Source organism: Caretta caretta, chromosome 3 (assembly GCF_965140235.1).
Source record: "Caretta caretta isolate rCarCar2 chromosome 3, rCarCar1.hap1, whole genome shotgun sequence".
Taxonomy (NCBI): Eukaryota; Metazoa; Chordata; order Testudines; family Cheloniidae; genus Caretta; species Caretta caretta.
In genome coordinates this window covers 207,794,548-207,813,927 of record NC_134208.1, presented here as the reverse complement: position 1 = coordinate 207,813,927, position 19,380 = coordinate 207,794,548, and the positions used below count along the sequence as shown (strand labels likewise).

Sequence of the window (19,380 nt, the reverse complement as noted above, 5' to 3'; positions counted from 1 at the left end):
GGAAAGACTGATGCACGCAGATGAAGTGACATACCCAAGGTCACAAGTACAGTATAGCGAAGATACGGTAAATGTTGTAAGGCCCACAGCTGCACCACCTCAGAGTGGAACTGATAAGGTTTTATTAGCTAATCAGGACTGGGTTAGGTGTCTGCTTGGCAGAATTCCATTTTTTTTTTCGGTTTCAACAATATTGATTTTTATTATTTTTATCAATTTTTAATTATTTTTATTTTTACAGTTGTGGAAAATTAAGGGAGGATAGTGTTGGGGTTAGGGAGGAGCCATTCAGCAGCAGGATGGCCTCCCCCATGGCTGAGGGCTTGTCCTTCTCTTCCCAGTCCTGACCAGGGGGTCTCTGCTCTGGCCGGCCACGACCATAGCCTCCCCCACACCTTCCATCTGCAGGGATTCATTGTCACCAGCTCTGTAGCCATGCAGCTCTGCAGTCACGGCTCTGCTCACTTATTCACTCATGTGACAGCAGGCAGCAGAGAGCCCTCTGCGTTGCTGTAGGGTCGGCGACATGCCATTCTTGCAGGCACAAGGTGCGCCGGGGGAGGCCGTGCTTGTGCTGTCTGTTGCCGATGGATAACTTTTTTTTTTGTCGATTTCAGTGTGAAGTTGAAATTGACATTTGACAACATCTGTCAGTTTAGATCGAATCCGGACAAATAAAGTTATGTGTGTACCAAGGAAATGCTGTGAGGGGCTGATGAGGTGGCACTCTGTGCTTGGATTCAGTATAAACTTGAACAGGAGAATGTGTTGTGAGCAATGGAAAGGAGGAGAATGCTGCTGTGAATAAACTTCCTTTGTATTTTCATTATCGTAGCTTATGACTGATAACCTGCCTTCAGCTGATGTTGTGTAGGATCACTGTACGCTGTCAAATTCCTGCTGTACGTTAACTCCAATGGTGGCTGTGTTTCTCTGGTGGGAAAAATCATCTCTTATTTGTAAAATGCTTTGAGAGCCGATTATTACTAAAGGAGTTACTTTTACAGATTAGCAGCATTTTATGGAAAAACAGAACAGTATTTTTGCCTTAAATTGAATCTTTTTAGTTAAAAGAAAATGATGAATAATGAGATTGAGTCTTTTATAGAAGATGCTAGAGTCAATGTATTCAGAGGTTTTTAAAAATTGGAATCTTGAAGATCTACACTCACATCTTATTTTTGTTTTAATTTATTAGGTAACAGGCATCTTACCCAGCTTGCTTGATGGTGACTGTTTTATCAGGTCCAATTCTTCATCTCCAGACATTGGTATATTATTTGAACTTGGCATCACTTATATTCGCAATGTAAGCATATAAAGATGGATACATTTTCAAAACTGAATGTTTTATTATTATTACTTCCAGAATCTCAACATCAAATAATTGTAGTACAATAGAAAACTTTGTTTTTTATTTTTCCTTGGATTTACTCAGTTTTTTAAAGTGATTTTTAGTGCTAGTCAAATGTTAGATTGACAGCAATGGAAACTGAAGTCCTATTTCTCCACAGAAAAGGTATAATATCCATCTCACCCCACCCACTACCATCTGTGGAGGAATAGAGAGGTAGTTTTTGATCCTTGTTTAGCGATCAGAACACTTTCTCTTTCTGATCACTGGTCATCAGAAAGTTTTACCTGTCCTGAAAACATTTTTATTGGTCTTCCAAAGATCTGACATTAATTGTGATTATTAAGGACCAATTTCTTGTCATTCTGGTTATCATCTTGCTTTCCCCATTGCCTTCCAATTTTGGCATGATTAATAGCTCATAATCAAATCATTCAAGAATAATCTTTTATATAATTTGAAAGCTGAAATTGCAAACTCTTTCAAAAATGTATAACGTACTGGTTTCTAGCTCCAGTGGTTACTGTCTGTCTGATTGGGTACTTATAAGGATTGAGACTAGAGGGTGATGTGCAGAGAACCAGTTATCAGAGGCATGAGCTCCCATGAACTCTGAGATATAAAAACAAATAATTACACTGCTGGAAAGCAGAGATTCTTAGCTTTCATTTCTGAAGGTTCATGAAATATTGGCTCTGAAGAATCACTTGTTCCTCTGTCTAGCAGTACTTTTTGCCATTGTTTCAGGGCAGAATATAACAAGTTCCACATGGGTCATATAGTCCTGCTCTGCTGAGTCACTACATTAACCATGATTCCCCACCCCCCCGTCCCCCTGTAGCCGGTATCATCTCATGGTCTAGGTCTAGGAGAATTGTATATATAAATAGACTAGCTCTGTGTCTTTCGATCATTGGCGGTCTGGAGGGACCTACTGGGGAATGATGGCCTTCATTATGCTATTTGTCTAGTCAGGATTTTATTAAGGATGTGTGGCTAGAATATGGTTGTATAAGGGCTAGAGTTTGTGCAAACACCCTATTGGTCTTAATAATACATAGCTCTTATATAGCACTTTCCATCTGTTGATTTCAAAGCAAATTACAAAGAAGGTAGGGATCATTAGCTCCATTTTACATGTGGGGAAAGTGAGGCACAGAGAGGCAAAGTGACTCCCTCAGGGTCACCCAGCAGGCCAGTGATGGAGCTGGGAATAGGACTCCTCCAGTGCTCTATCCACCAAGTAACACTGCCTCCATTACAAGTAAAATATTCTAGTGTTTGTGGTCACTGATATCATAAAAGATGGTTGTTATAGATTGATAAGCTTTACTCAATTAATTTTTTTTCTCAGGGTATCATTAGAGGTTGTTTGGAGGCTTTGCAACTATGCATTTCCTTATTGACGGCTTGTCCACATGGTGCAGCAAAGTATGCCAGAGGAGTGAGATTTGTGAAGTGCAGTAATGTGTTATTTCAGAGTAACAGCCGTGTTAATCTGTATTCGCAAAAAGAAAAGGAGTACTTGTGGCACCTTAGAGACTAACCAATTTATTTTAGCATCAGCTTTCGTGAGCTACAGCTCACTTCATCGGATGCATACTGTGGAAAATACAGAAGATGTTTGTTTTTATATACATAAATCATGAAAAAATGGGTGTTTATCACTACAAAAGGTTTTCTCTCCTCCCACCCCACTCTCCTGCTGGTAATAGCTTATGTAAAGTGATCATTCTCCTTACAATGTGTATGATAATCAAGGTGGGTCATTTCCAGCACAAATCCAGGATTTAACAAGAACATCTGAGGAAATGGCCCACCTTGATTATCTCTAACCCTCACCCCCCCTCCCCTTCCTCAGATGTTCTTGTTAAACCCTGGATTTGTGCTGGAAATGGCCCACCTTGATTATCATACACATTGTAAGGAGAGTGATCACTTTACATAAGCTATTACCAGCAGGAGAGTGGGGTGGGGGGAGAGAAAACCTTTTGTAGTGATAAACACCCATTTTTTCATGATTTGTGTGTATAAAAACAAACATCTTCTGTATTTTCCACAGTATGCATCCGATGAAGTGAGCTGTAGCTCACGAAAGCTGATGCTAAAATAAATTGGTTAGTCTCTAAGGTGCCACAAGTACTCCTTTTTTTAGTAATGTGTTGCACTCTACCCGCCCCATGTAGACCCTGCCAGTAAAAGGTACTTAGCTTGTGTTAAGCTAGTCATGTTAACCCAGTGTGCTTTGCTGGTGCTGTGTAGGCAAGTCTTTAATGTCTTGCTTTCTTTAGAATTAATCTTCTCTTTGAATTTCCTGGCTTTCTAAAGCTTGTTTTTTATAATTACAACATTTTTGTAAGGTTTTGACACTCTTAAAGTACTGTTATGAATTCTCAAACTCAACTCCAGTTTAACTAGTGGTGGTGGTTGTTTGTCTGGTAATGTAATTTCAAAGGCCTGTGGGTGAGTGGATTTGTTGTTTGTATTTTTTTAAGTTCACCGTAGACTAAGGGTAACTTTGGACACACAATTGGACAGATATTTTCATGTTGTGATAATAGCTGCACAATTGTCTAATTCCAGCCCAACCTTTATTTGAAAATCAGGCCCATAATCTCTATTTAACTTTTTGGTTGCTTGCAAACACATACATAACACACACAAGGTTAGGGCAAAAGACACTCAAAAATGTTGTGATCAATACTCAATTCCCTGAAATTTTCAAGGTATATTTACAAAGTTCTGGAACCTTGTATATTTTTAAGGGAGATCTTTTATCTGTGGTTCCACAAAATGTCATTCATTTCTTAAGTTTTCTATTTTTAGCTGGCTGAATAAGAAGTTTTATTCTTCTATTACTTTCTAGTCAACTGGTGAAAGAGGAGAGTTAAGCTGTGGTTGGACATTTCTAAAACTCTTCGACTCCAGTGGAATTCCAGTTTCTTCCAAGTAAGTGGGCTGTATTTTCTCTCAGAGTATGAAGATTCTTTTTTAAACTCATACTTTTGCTTGCATTTTTGATGTAAAAATTCTTGTTGCAGTTAGCAGTAGAGCTGGAATTTCACATGTATTAACTGTATGTATAAGGGCATATGTATTTAATTGCAGAAAAATTAATCAGATTTGGGATTCTAATATTCAGGTGATGCTGGAACTTCTAATCAGAATAGTTTTGTACTAATTATCCCACCCTTCAAAGGCTCAAAATTAAGTATCCAAAAACTGGAATCAGATTTCAGAGTAACAGCCGTGTTAGTCTGTATTCGCAAATGCAAGTGTATTTTGCAAATCTTTGTTTACGGAATGATTGTTTTTTTATCTAGATTACTACAGAGATATTAGGTTAAGTGGGAAAAAATTAAAAATCCAATTTATTAATCCCCTTGACACTCAGTTTATATTTTTGCATTTCTCTTGGCCTAGACAGTGAAAATCAATTTAGTCACTTTAACTTTTTCATAGATCCATAGTCTATAAGGCCAGAAGGGACCACTCTGATCATCTAGTCCATAGAACTGCCCTGGATTAATTCCTGTTAGAACTAGAGAATATGTTTTAGAAAAATATCCAGTCTTGATTTAAAAATGGTCAGTGATGGCAAATCCACACAACTCTTGGTAAGTCGTACCAATGGTTAATTAACCTCACTGTTAAAATTCTGCACCTTGTTTCCAGTCTGAGTTTGTCTAGCTTCAATTTCCAGCCTTTGGATCTTGTTAAATCTTTGTCTGCTGGACTGAAAAGACCATTATTAAATTTTTGTTCCCCATGCAGGTACTTATAAATTGTGATCAAGTCACTCATTAACATTCTCTTTGTTAAACTGAATAGATTGAGCTCCTATCATTATGTCTTTTGTTTACAGGTTTATGTCTAATATTCCAAAAGCTTATGCTTCAGGGCTTCAGACAGCCACCTGTAGGGGTCAAGAAGGGATTATTCCCCCCTGCATGCCCCCCCCCATGTATTCTGGGTTTTTTTGGTCTCCTTCCTATGAAGGATCAGAGATGGCCACAGCTGGAGATGGAACACTGGACAGGGTGTGCCATGGCTCTGAGGTGGCACGAAGCACTTCTCCCTCTCTCTCTCTCTCTCAATGCTTGGCTGGCTGGTTCTTGGTCACGTGCTCTGGGGCTAACTGATCACCATAAGTGGGGTTAGCGTAGGGGACCAGGGCATAGGCAATCAGGCTCAGCAGTCACAGATGAGCTGGGATTCACACATCAAGGAATGTAGTTGGTGAGCAGGGGTTGGGGAATCGCTAAGGCTGGGTTCCATAAGCAGGAGTTGGGGTCAGAGTCAGTCTGGCGTTGGAGACTGGAGATCAGAGATTGCACCAGCTGGGGTCAGGAGGCAAGAGTCAGGGTCAATGTTGAGCTGGGGTCAGAGACTGGAGATCAGGAGATGAGGTGAGATCTGGAGTTGCAGCAGGCCAGAAGTCTGGGTGGGTTGCCCAGACAGCTTCCTGGGGCACCCTCCAGGGTTAAATAGTGCAATTGGCCAGTCAGAGGGCTGCAGAGTATTGTCACTCTGGGTCCCTTGGGCAGTACTTCCTGTGGCTCCTACTCCCCATGCTCCCTGGTTAGGGCTCTACATGGCCTCCCAGTAGCACTGTGGGAATGTTAGTGATCTCAGGCTCTGCAGACCTAGGTTCTAGTCTGTGGATCCTTACAGTCAGGAAGAAATTTTCCCCCAGGTCAGATTGGCAGTGACCTTGGAGTTTTATCGCCTTCCTCTGCAGAGTGTTGGTGTGGGTCATATGCCAGGATTATCTACATTTATCTAATTTAATCATTTTCATGCCATTGCGGTGGCTGTGGTCCCTCCTATTCTCTGCCTGTGGCACATAGTGGTCTAGTCTCCTGTGGGCTGTAATACTTTGGTCTAATTTCAGTTGTTGGGTTTAGTGTGCGGGTGCTGGGTGCTGGGTGGTGTTTAGTGGGCTGTGATATACTGGAGGTCAGATTAGAGGTCTGTGATATAAAGGAAGTCCCTTCTGGCCTTACGATCTAGGACTCTATAAGGCATTTTTTCTAATCTAATCATTCTTGTGGCACTTTTCTGAGCCCTCTCCAGTTTATCAACATCATTATTGAACTGTGGGCACCAGAACTGGGCACCGTATTCCAGCAGTGGTCACACCAGGGCCAAATACAGAGGTAAAACAACCTCTCTACTTCTACTTAAGAATCCCCTGTTTATGTATCCCAGGATGGCATTATCCCTTTGGCCCCAGCATCGCACCAGGAGCTCATGTTCAGCTGATTATCCACCATGACTCCCAAATCCTTTTCGGAATCACTGCTTCTCAGGATAGTTTAAGTATTGGTTTTATAACCTCACTGCACTCCAATGCCATGGCTAGTCCTCCTTACAAAGACAATAAATTATATCGATTTGAAATGTTAGCAATAAGTATGCAATAACTAGCAGTTTCTAAGAGCAAAACTGTGCAAACAGACACACCTCTGGGTTGCATTATCAACACCTGCACTTTCTGTCCTTCTCTCATATAGGTGCACATTCCTTTCTTCTCCTTCCAAAATGATATCAACCCTAAAACGATAGGTGAGATGTGAAGTCATTTTGAGTTGGGGTTTTACTGCAGTATGAATATTGTTGCCCAGCATTCACAGCTGTAAACATACAGTTTGTTTCTTTCAGTACTTCAATAAAAAAGGCCAAGCAAGACAAAACTGACTAATCAAATTTAACAGCACTTTCAGACACTGACGTTCTTTTGGTTTTATACTCTGTGGGCTCATCCCAAGAAAGTGTCCTGTAGAGCATGCCTTTCTAGCCACATGTTCTTCTAGGTTGAGTCAAATTATGCCAAAAGACCCAACAGTGGAATAACTGAATGGAATGGGATTAGAACTGAAACTTGGGGTCATTTGTTACGTATCCACTCTGTCAGCAGCTTCTGAGATATCACACTTGCTAAATGGGTGTATAAAGTATAGTGACATACGCTGAGCTGTTTGAAATATGGCTCAGTCTAGCCTGACTCAAATCTAAAATGGTCCAAACCATTTAAAAAAAATCTTGCTTGTACATGTGCAGTTTCCTCCTGTGCATAATGAATGTTTTATTGGCTGATTGCATTGTTTGCTCTGTCTCCCATAAATGTTATATCTGCTTTGACAAATGGAGTAAAATAGGGTAGAAGATGAAATGAGCTTTGAAGAATAAAAAAGAAATCTAGTGTCTGCTCTGTCAATAATCCTTTTAACAATAAAAAGCATACAGCACAAGAGAAAACAGTTTTCTTCTCTTTCTTTTCTCTGTTGGTGATCCTTCCATAAGACTCATGTCCTGCCCTGCTGCTAATACAGTGATGTAAATACAGAGTCTAGAATTTTGAAACTACATGTTTATCTTCAGGCTGAAAACTTTAAAGCTTTGATGGCTAAAGTTTGATTCATGAATTAATATTTAGATGCCTAAATTAAATATGGTTTCAGGAGATTCACTTTAGGCACCAAAGTCACTGTGGAGTTAGGAGCCTAACTTAAGTTATACAAATTTTAAAATTTCTCAAGTATTAGTAGAAGTATCAAGTAGTAAGTGAGCAGAAATCTTGAGCCTGTTAAGTTACCAAATTTATTGAAACGTGAGAAATGTCAGAAAGTTGAGTCTAGAATTGTCCATTAGAAATGTCATCTCTGAATGATTGAGCAGTGTCAACACAATCAGTTTCACATTATTAAAGTGTATTTTTATAAATACCTTTTGGTTGCTGTTTGAATGAACAAATACAATTGACACAAGACGAAGACTGCGATTTGTGAATGTGTGAGTGAGACGAGACCTTTGTTCAGACTGCAGATATATAGGTTTTTGGGAAGGAAAACATGATGAATTTTTTGTTAATTTCATTTTAAACCACACTGTTGGAGTTGCATTTAAGAGAATTATTGCTAATATTTATTTTGAAATGTGGCTAATTTGTTACTGTAAAAGAGAAGCTTCAGGTTTGCTTCTTGAGTTTCAGCTGTTGTGAGTGATTAAGCAAAATCAGCTCCCATTAAAATATTAATAATAAAAACTGGATCTCTTTTCTTTAAAAATAAGAGAGATCTTTGCTTTATTTTCAGAGAAAAGTGATGCTGTTGTTTTCATTTCCCCCTGGTTATGTTTATTAAAGTATATTACTATTTATTTACAGGACATATGAGCTTCTTTTGAATGGTGGCACACCCTATGAGAGAGGTATTGAGGTGGACCCATCAATATCAAGAAGAGGTACAGTTTCACATGTACATTACATAAATGAAATGACACATAACAATTGGGTACTGTATTTTGCACCTTTGCACGCTTATATATCCTCTGAGGTTCTGAGTGTAGTGTGTAACAATGCTCGACATTCAGATTCCCTTGGCAAATTGCAGGGAGAGGAAAAAGAGCAGGCATGAGCTCATAAACAGCTTTATTTTACAAACAATGAGGAAATTGACTTTTTTCTAAACTTGTTACTGATAGTCATTCATGACAATGTATTATCACCATTATCTATAGTATCTACAATTATGTCCTTCAAAGGGAGATAAGCAGGAAGAGACTTGTAATAAAACAAATATGTGGCAGGATGATGATAGTTTTTATTGCCACTTTTTTGTAATAACCTACATTATTCAGACTTGGCTTCAACTCACATCAGAATGAGGTTACCTCAGACAAATGGCAAACTTTTTCTTTTATAACATATCCTTCCAAATAAGCTATCCATGCCCTGATTATCTTAAATAGACCTTAGCAGTGGAGGGCACAACCCAGCTTCCATTAAATTATCCCTTTAAATAGTATCACAAATGAAGGGGCGGAGAGAGGTTGTTTGAGTGCTGGCTAGGAGCATTCTTCTGTTTATGTGTCTGAGTGAATTTGATCTTAACGTTGACCTAAACAATTATGACACCAGCCAATGTTACTCTTACTTTGTCTTAAGAGTTTCATGATTTTTAATAGTTGAGTTTTGGTTTTTTTGTTTTTTGTTTTAAAATGGATGCATACAATAGTGTATTGTTTCTTGAATTGCACTTAGCAGCCTTAAATAAGTTACTTGTTATGGTATATGTAGCGTGTGTGTGCATATCCTCCATTGCGGTAAATTAAATTTCACCGTAAGTGGGTTCAAATGATGCACTGTCTATATTTTAACTAGGGGGTGCCCCCAGTGTTCCTCCTTCACTGTGATAAACCTATTTGCCAGAGGTGCTTGTTGTTGTAGGCCGTGGACAACCTTGGCCTCTCCCAACTCCCTCCAAACAAATGACCTGCTCTTCTCTCTCTTTGTTCTGTCTCATTTGCCCCTCCCCTTCTTACCATTGTTTCAAGGGTCGGATCAACAGGCTGAAAGAGCATATGTCTCTACTTTTACTGAAAAATCATACACTGGTGCCAAGCTTCCCTTCATAGATAAGCACTGACTTTGCTATGCATCTCTCAAGCATAAGATGCACCCAAGGCTACACATTATTTAAAACAAATCAGAAAAAAGTTCTTTGGTACTTGGTGCCTAGATCATGAGGTTATGAGATGTTGACTTAAGAATTTGCTAATTTTAAATGATTTTTTTTCTTGGTTCAATATCAGAAAGGAAGTTTCCTTTTCATGCTTGAAAAGTGGACTTGGAAACTTAGCTTCACTTTGCCATGAGCATATTTAAATGTTCCTTTTCATTTTATAATACTCTAGCTTCAAAACATCTGATTTAATTTTTGATGTTTATTTCAACTGTTTATGTCTTAAGCAAGCAGTGGTGTTTTCCATCAGATGATAACACTAAAGAAACAGCCTCAACTTCTAGTGAAACTGAGATCATTAAGCACACGATCAAAAGGCATCCTGAAGTAAGTGTTCTACGTATGGAAAAATAAAGTGAAGATCTGTCCATGATACTTTGGGTCAGTGGATCAATTCTAATTTAATGCATAACTTGCAAAAGTTGATCACCAAGTTTTGTCTGTGTTTTTTGTTTTAGAAAGCTCTCTATGTACTTACATAGCCTCAGTTACCATAGTATAAACACATATTCCACAAATGTTAATCAAACCATACAATTCATGAGTTGGGGAAGTGTTGTTATCAGGCAGATTGAGTGACTTCCCTGAGGTCACACAGGAAAACTGCTGGAACTGGAAACTGAAGCCAGCCTCTCGAGTCCTTGTCCACTGCCTTAAGTACAAGAGCATCCTTCCTCTTTATAGGTCCCCTAGTGGAGAGAGTGCTTACCCCAGAAGTGTAACCTCTGTAGAAAACAGTGACCACTGAGGCTATGTATGTTCCCCTCAAAGAACTGAATGTGTGGTACAGGGTTACATGATGATCATTGGCGGAGTCTCCTGCTAATGGAAGCAGGATCAGGAAGAACTCACAAGACCACGGCAAAGGATGAGAAAGCAAGGAAGTTAGCTCCCTTAAGATTCATTTCCTTAGCAACACTACAAATGTTGATAGTGACTTATCACATATTATTGGCCCACTGTGATTTTTCTCTCAAGACAAGATGTCCTTCCCTAGAACAGCTTCAGTGGAGGAATCTAAAAAATGGGAGTGGCATTAATGGAAGAAAGTGGCCAAACACGCTCTCCTATAAAACAGCAGATACTGTGGCTTACTTGGTGGCATCACTGTGATATAGAGAACAATTGGCTTCACATTCAGCTTTGCCTCTGGATGTACAGAGTTGGGGTGTCCTCTTTGAGGGACTAGAGTTCTTTAGCAAAAAAAAAAATGTGTGAAACTGAAGGCACTTAAGGATTCAAACTTGATACAAGTCTTTGGGTTTATATCGGGTTGAAGCTAGAGGAGCCAAGGCATTTACCCCAACTGAACATCTGGCCTAGACTTTGGAAGTCAAGAGAATATTTTTTGGTGCTTTGGTGAAGGTCAGCATATGGCATGTGTGTGAATTAAACATAGGCATTTGGAGAACTCTTTTGGCCCTTAGAATGTACATGGTTACTATTTCAAGATTCATACATAATTTATACTTTGTATTGGAGAGTAAGCTTCTTTAAGAGTGGGATCTGAATTTAGACGGACAATACTGCAGCAGTTGCTATATAAACTAATTTGGCAATTATGGCTTGATCCTCCCCCTTTGTAGTCAATGGGTGTTTTGCCATGGACTTCATCGGAAGAAGAATCAGACCCTTTAAAGAACAATTTAGTCTCTCCAAAGTGTCTCCTAGGTCGGGTTTAAATATGTTGCTGCCTGGGAAAAATCTGAAATTAGATGTGCATTTTAATGACTGTTCTTCCATTTACACAATCAAACTCACAATACTTTTGACTAGCTCTCAATTTTTTCCTGATTCTAAACAGTCTGAGTCATTTATTGGTGGCACTGAACTGCTTCTCACAGTCTATGTATAAAACACATGGTCATAGTGATGGCTTTGTGAATCTGTAACTTCATATAATATATGTTTATTCACATACATTGATATGGCTGTAATATGTTTTCCAGCTTATGGGAATGCATTGCATGAGTTGTTTTGAAAACAAATCTATAACTTTTTATTTCTCTTTCTAACAGTCTGCTACCAGAAACGTTAATTGGCAGTATGTGCTACATTCATCTCTTGATATTTTATCGACAAATTCTCAGTGATGTGCTCCTGAAGGACAGAATAAGCATGCAAAGTGCTGGTAAGAATTGTTGTTCTAGTGAAAAAGAGTCAGATGGGAAAAGGTAGTGTTGGTACTCTCTGCTTCTGGTCACTTTTTCAGGAAGAGAATGTTTGCAGAATTACTAGAAGTTAGGCCTAGCAGAATATAGTATATTACATGCACCCAAGTTTGTATATATTTTACTTTTCTAAAAAGAAGTTTAAAGATTTGCACAATGTAATAGATCTCAGCCAATTAGGATGGCAGTGTGTTGTTTTTGTAATGTAATTATATTTCATTAACTCCAGTTTAAGAAAGATCTGGGGCCCATTGTGTTAACTGCCTTATGTTTCCTGCCGTCTTATGCTGTTTAACCTACATGTTCCAATTTTAAGAAGTATGAATGAAAGTAGCACACCGTATCTAGAGTTGTATAGACATTCTATAACCATTCAGTCTGGAGGAACTTCATTTGCAGTTTCCAGAGGAAACTGAATGAAACCTCTTCTCCTTCAGGTTTCAGAGTAGCAGCCATGTTAGTCTGTATCCACAAAAAGAACAGGTGCCACAAGTACTCCTGTTTTCTTCTCCTTCAGCCATTTTTAGAGTCCCTTGTTTCTACTCAAGAGTCTTTTTTTAAAGTTTATTTGTATTTGTATTTCAGGCTAGTAATATTTTAACTTGCATCAAATGAGTTGTCATATTTGACTTAAGTTCTCGCAGTGGAATGCAAACGTTGCAAGCATAGTTTTTTCAGTGAAGTGTAAAAGTCTACTGTAAAAAATTATTTTGAAAAAAGTATTTGTTGCAACACTTGTGGTCCTTATTCACCAAACATTCACTGAGGAGTTAGGAATTCCTCATCACTCAGAATCACAGTGTTGCATTTCCTATGTTTCCAGGTTATCTCCAAATTCTGCTGCAATCCTTTAACAATGCTGAGTATGCATTTCTGCAGTGTACAGCATGACAGGGAATGTCCCTAAAGGAGGGCTTTTTTCACTCTTGAAAGTGTTTACAAGGGCCTTTAACTGTCAGGATCCAAACCTAACTTGTTTATTTTTGATGTGTATATTCTCATGATATCTGCAAGCAAACTGGAGAGTGGTTCTATCATTATGGTTAATAATTCTTCTCATGTTTCCCTAATCATGAGGGTACGTAGGAGAGGAGTAGAGGAGCTCTTAAAACCTATGTCTGACAGCAGAAAGAATAAAATCAATGAATCTTAATAGATACAGGTTCAGACACATTCCTTTCAGTAAAAGTATAACAATTTTACTGTGTTCTCTAATTGTGACTATTTAAAAAAGCCACAATGTAATACATTACGAGTGTTAACCATGGTGTAGTAGGTTGATATTTATTCATACTTTAGAATGAGGCTTTCTCCTCTATCTCCCCCCTAGACTTTCTAAATAATGTACAGGCTACTCCCAGGGTAAGGACTTCTGTAGTGCTCTTACCAATAAAATGAAGCCAACATTTCTAGTTCATATTTAGATACCCAAATACATTTAATTTTCAAAGGTGCTCAAAGTCATAATTCCCATCATGGCTTCCCGAGAGGTAATCTGTATTGTGGATACTCAGCACATCTTAAAATAAGACCCTTTCTTTAATTTTTAGCATATATAACCTCTCATTATTATTTTATTAAATTAGACTCTGAAGATAAAAAACCAATAATCTACTAAATGAGTTTAAGGCCAGAAGGGACCGTTGTGATCATTGAATGTGACCTCCTGCTTAACAGCCCAGAGAATCTCACACAGTGATTCCTGCAATAACTAATAACTTCAGTTTGAGCTATAGCATGTCTTTTGGAAAGACACGGTCTCTTTATTTAGAGACTCCAAGTGATGGAGAATCCTCCACATCTTTAATAAGTTGTTCCAGTGGTCAGTTACCCTTACTGTTAAAAGTTTCTGCCTTCTTCTTCTTTGAGTGATTGCACATGTCCATTCCACTATAGGTGTGTGTGCCTTGTGCACAGTTATCAGAGAACTTTTTCCCTCAGTAGTACCTGTTGGGGTGGGTTGAATTCCCTCTGTCACCACACGCCACCGTGTGCCAATATAAGAGGGCAGAGCCATCCCTCAGTTCTTTCTATCGTCAGTGACTGTAGGAGTGCTTCCACTCTTGCACAAGTTTATCTCGCTCACTCTTTGTTTATAGTCTGTTTCTCATTTAATGCTTAGTAGTGAGTTTATTTAGTATTCAGTTAGTGGTAGGCTTTTAGCTGCTAGGTCCGTTTTGGACCAGATTTGGTTTTCAGGACCAGAGTCATGCCTTGCTCCCCAGCGTTTAAGTCCTGCTGGCCCTGTGCCAGACTGATGCCGGTCAGTAATCCACATCCCAGCTGGGGGAGGCCTAGGCCAGTGACAAGTGTTACGCTTGTAGAGGGTTTAAGCTGTGCTCAAAAAAGAATACAGCAGTGAGGCTTAAGTGTCTCCTTATGAAGACAGCACTTGGTCCTCCATTGGAGCTGTCATGTTCAGAGCATTCTCTGAGAGGGGCATCAATACTTAGTGCCAGGGCTTTGGAGCGGAGCCCGGGGCTGGAGCGTGGAGCAGCTCCAGAGCAGAGGAGCTGCAGGTTTTTGCCTGGAGCTGGAGCAGAGCCGAAGAAGAGCTCCAATGCCCTGGCTAGTGTGCCTCCTGAGATGTCTTCAGCTCCACGTTCAGTGTCTCTGGTACCAAAGGAGAGACACAGAGCTGCCAAAGACATGGTACCTTGCTCAGCAAAACTTTTGGTACCAAGGCCCGCTAAAAGCAAGGCCCCTGCCAGGGACTCTGAGGGAAAGCATTCCCCAGAGTGCTCCTCTCCTGCAAAGGGGGGCTAGTTGACTCTGGAACCTATGTCAGGTCCGTCAAAGCCAACCCCTGAAATTTCTGTTAATCAGACCCAGGATCCAGTTCCAGTACTGACGACACCGGAAGCCTATGCTGCCGCCAGAGATCTAGACACCTTCTCTAGGCTCCAGTGTCCCTAGTAACGCAAGAAGGGTTTCAGCTGCTATCAGCAACTGAGATCCCTGCACCAGCCCTGCAGAAACATGGGGTTCCAGTGCCTAGGAGGCTGGTATCTTCCAGGGGAAAGCCACTGTTAATATCCCTGGTCCACATGGATTCAGCTCCACCATTGTCACGGCACTCAGTCATCTTCATCAGATTCTGAAATGGGATCTTTCGTGTCCCATACCAGACAGGAAGCTTTTCCTCCATCTGAGCTGTAGGGTCCATGAATGTCTCAACAGTCCCTGTAAGGGGCAATGGCCAGCACAGCTATGGGGCCCACCACCACCATATCAGTGGCTGTTCTGGATGCCATGAGGTGTCTCTCCCCCTGCTAGGACCTCTCCTCATCCATCACAGTTGGCTTCTTCGAGGGTGCACAGAGGTCATTGGCACTGCACACAATGTTCCCCCATGCCCAGTATCAGGCAGCTGGAAGTTGCTCAGACAGCTTCTCCTCCAGCAGAGGCAGGTCAGCCATTGCCTCAGCATCCTCATCAAGAGGTAAGGCTGTAGAGATGGTGAGCGATTCTCCCCTGCCAGAGGATTACAAGGCTCACCAAGAACTGCTTTATGCAGTGTAGTTGTAGCTGTGTTGATCCCAGGATATTAGAGAGATAAGATGGTGAAGTAATATCTTTCATTAAATGCTTGGTGCCGGTAGCTATATATCAAAGGAGATTGGGAATCCATGTCTTTTCCTACCTGGGAGACTGGCCAGTAAGGGGCAGGTCCCGATCTCAAGTTCTGTCCCAAATGGCAATCATTCAGTCGACCTTCAATGCACTGGAGGTATTACTCAGGACAAATCAATTCTAGAACCTGTGCAAAGAATAGAGTTTATCAGAACACTACTGGATGCTACACAAGCCAGAGCGTTTGTGCCCCAGTAAAGGTTCCAAACTCTCCAAAACCTATTATTGCATCGAAAAGTGCATCCCATTACCACAGTGAGCACTTTCCTCAGACTTCTGGGGCACATGGCAGCATGTACGTATGTGGTACAGCATGCCAGCCTTCACCTCATGAGGCCTCAAGGATGGCTAGCGTCAATGTATGCCCTGTTGACATCGTTTAGACAAAGCAATTCACATTCCAGAGGTAGTTTTGTCCTCCCTGGACAGGCCCTCAGAATGTTAGCGTGGGAACCCCCTTCGTTTTTCTGCAGCCGGCGCTCACACTGATCACAGATGCCCCCCCCCTGGGTTGGGTGGCACATATTGGAACCCTACAAACCCAAGGGCTATGGTCCTCACAGGAGCCGAGGGCTGATATAAACATCAGGGAACTACGTGCTATCTGTGTAGCCCGTTCAGCCTTTCGCCCAAGTATTCTGGGGGAAAGTGTGTTAGTGTTAATGGACAATACAGCACCTATGTTTTACGTAAACAGACAGTGAGGGGTGCGTTCGTCCCAACTGTATGGGGGGCAGTTCTGCTCTGGGAGATCTGCATAACCAGTTCCGTTACCTCAAAGTGATTTACAACCTGAGAGAGTAGAACACACTGGCAGATCACCTACGCAGATCTTTCTCCGCTCACTACGAGCCAGACACAGCCAGGCCCATCTTCCAGCTGTGGGAATTCCCCAAGTGGACCTGTTTACAACAAAGACCAACAGAAAATGCCATCAGTTCTGCTCCCAAGGGGGGTCACAGCCCTGCATCTTTGATGGACACTTTCCAGCTATCATGGAGAAACTCCCTGCTGTATGCCTGTCCTCCAAAACCATTACTATCCGGAGTTCTATTCAAGGCCAGGCAGGATCATGCTTGCCTCATTCTAATAGCACCAGCATGGCCTTGCTAGCATTGTTGGTGAGGCCTCTTTCACCTCTCTCATTAGATTCTGATGCGATTTCTCAGGACCACAGCTGCCTTCTCCATCCCAACCTACAGGCCCTCCACTTGATGGCATGGATGCTTCATGGCTAACTAGAAGTGACTCGACCGAAAAACATTCAGGAGGTGCTTCTGAAGAGCAGAAAGCCTTCAACTAGGTGTATTTATCTGGCCAAATGGAAACTGTCTGGTTTCAGCAGAGGTCTCCAAGGCAGGTTTCCATTAACCACATTGTGGATTATCTGTTGCACCGAAAACATCAAGGCCTATTGGTTAGTTCTATTAAAGTACATTTGGCAGCTATTTCAGCATTCCACCCTCCACTGGGAATAGACTGTTGTTTTTTTCCAGCCCCATAACTATCATATTTCTAAAAGGGCTGCACAGATTATGCCCTCTGGTTCAACAACCTGTTCTGCCATGGGATCCCAACCTCATGCTAACAAAGTTAATGGGGCCTCCCTTTGAAGCTGTTGTGGCATACTTCCTACTCCACTTCTCTATGAAAGTGGTGTTTTTGGTTCCAATAACCTCACAAGGGGAGTGGGCAAACTGAGAGCCTTGGTCTCAGGACTTTTGTACACAGTTGCCCATAAGAACAGAGTTTACCTATGTCCTCATCCAAAATTCTTGACAAACGTGGTTTCCAATTTCCACATGAACCAGGAAATGTATTTGCCAATGTTCTTCCAAAAGCCTTATATGCACACAGATGAGCAAAAGCTTCATTTTTTGGACATGAGAAAAGCATTGGCTTTCTACTTCAACCACACCGGACCATTTTGGTCCTCAGTTATTTGTTGCAACTGCAGACAGGGCAAACGGCAAATCGGTTTCCACTCCGAAGATTTCCTGATGGATTTCCTTTTGCATTCGGTTGTGCTGCCAGTCAGCTAATGTCACAACACCCCCAAGAGTATTGACTCATTTGATTAGAACGCAAGCAGCATCAGGGGCCTTCCTAGCGCAAATTCCTGTTCAAGACGTTTGTCAGGCAGCAACCTGATCATCAGTTCACGCTTTTGCTGCTCATTATGCCATTTCCCATTAGTTCAGGAATGATGCCAGTTTTGGACAGATCGTTCTGCAATCACTGGTCAGGTAGACTGCGAGCCCACGTCTCCCTTATTCTGCAGTGGTGCACTGTGGCAGAGGGCACTCAAGCCATTCTAACTGAGGGAAAATGTTCCCTGTCAACTGTGCATGAGGTGCGCACACACCTACCGTGGAATGGACGTGTACAACACATGTCGAAGAACAAAGGTTACGGAAAAGTAAGTAACTCTTTTTTCTAGTCTAATTTTTTCTAGATTCAGCTTCCAACCAATGGATCTCATTATACCTTTTTCTGTGTAGGGAAAACCAGGCAAGATGGATGTTGTTCAGAGTTATGTAAAAGTTATTTGTATATTTCTTTAAATAACGAATACTCGTGAATTAGGCAGTTTAAAATGCCTATTAAACTCTATAAAAAGAATTCAGTGTTTCATTTTCCTGATACATTTTGAAAATGGTCAATTACTAATATTTACTAAACCTTGAGTATTTCACCTTTAAAATGTGGATACAATAGAACAGTACAATAGTTTACATTGTGTTCAATCTGTTAGTCTTTAAAGTGCCACCGGACTCCTCTTTGTTACTGTGTTCAGGGGTACTACTCAAAATCATGAGAAAGTGCAATGATATTTTTAATGCTGAAATTCGGAGTCATTTTTAGTGCGGATGTAATTGTAATCTTATTTAAAATCTCATTAATCATAATAGAGATAATTGTTTTCCATTTCAGATTTAATCAGTAATCCTATTTTAGCAACTTTCCCCAAACTCATGGAGCAGCCTGACCTTATGGATGCACTTAGGGTATGTAATACATAGTATATTGTTATGACACTTGTAGGCTTTTAAGGTATTACAAGTGATTTGGTGAGGTTTTTTTGTTGTCTTGTAAGTAGTAAATGGAAAAAGCAAATGACAGAGAAACTACAGTTCTTTCAAGCATGTGCAGATTCGATGAGCCTACATTCCTTTTTTACTCATTTACATCATAATTAAGGAAGGCAATCAAGTACATGTGACAGAAGCAAAGCAGAAAGATGTATAAATACTACTTCAAAATTTTCCCATAGTGTCTGGAGACGGATTCTTTTGGGAGGGGGGCAAGGGTGAACTATTTAACAGGAAAGAACTGAACAAATGAATTGAAATAGTACAGTTTAAAAGCAGACTTTAATTTTACTAACATCTTTCTTTTTTTCATATTTACTGCTCTTCACAATTTGTTAATGGATTAAATTCAACCAGTACACAACTGGTGTTCTTCTGTCAGAGAAATGGACACGCCCACCAAGTAAAATGCAGATTTTTGTGGCATCAGAAAGTATTTGGCATTCCAATGTTATCTGTAAAATGTAGGGTTTCAATAAAAAAATATTAAACCTGTGTAGTTGTGAATATAACCTTGCAGATGTAAACCAATGCACTGCTGTCTTCCTGAGTCTGCAGACACACTGTAGTAGTAACTCTGAGATGTGAGCTGCCATGATGATCTC

The 19,380-nt window shown here is 40.6% G+C and overlaps 1 protein-coding gene across 4 annotated transcripts in view; it reads left to right on the top strand.

Annotated features, from left to right (window-relative positions):
• The window catches only part of NPHP1 (nephrocystin 1), a 40,815-nt gene that overhangs the window by 14,160 nt on the left and 7,275 nt on the right, over positions 1-19,380 (top strand). For 2 of the 4 annotated variants that reach the window (XM_048842418.2, XM_075127277.1), the window contains exons 13-18: positions 1,199-1,309; positions 4,221-4,303; positions 8,523-8,599; positions 10,107-10,206; positions 11,898-12,010; positions 18,618-18,691. In XM_048842418.2, coding sequence (XP_048698375.2) covers positions 1,199-1,309; positions 4,221-4,303; positions 8,523-8,599; positions 10,107-10,206; positions 11,898-12,010; positions 18,618-18,691 — 558 coding nt within the window. Of the gene's footprint in view, positions 1-1,198; positions 1,310-4,220; positions 4,304-8,522; positions 8,600-10,106; positions 10,207-11,897; positions 12,011-18,617; positions 18,692-19,132; positions 19,275-19,380 lie in introns of those variants that run through there. The other 2 variants (XM_075127278.1, XM_075127279.1) reach the window with 2 other exon arrangements.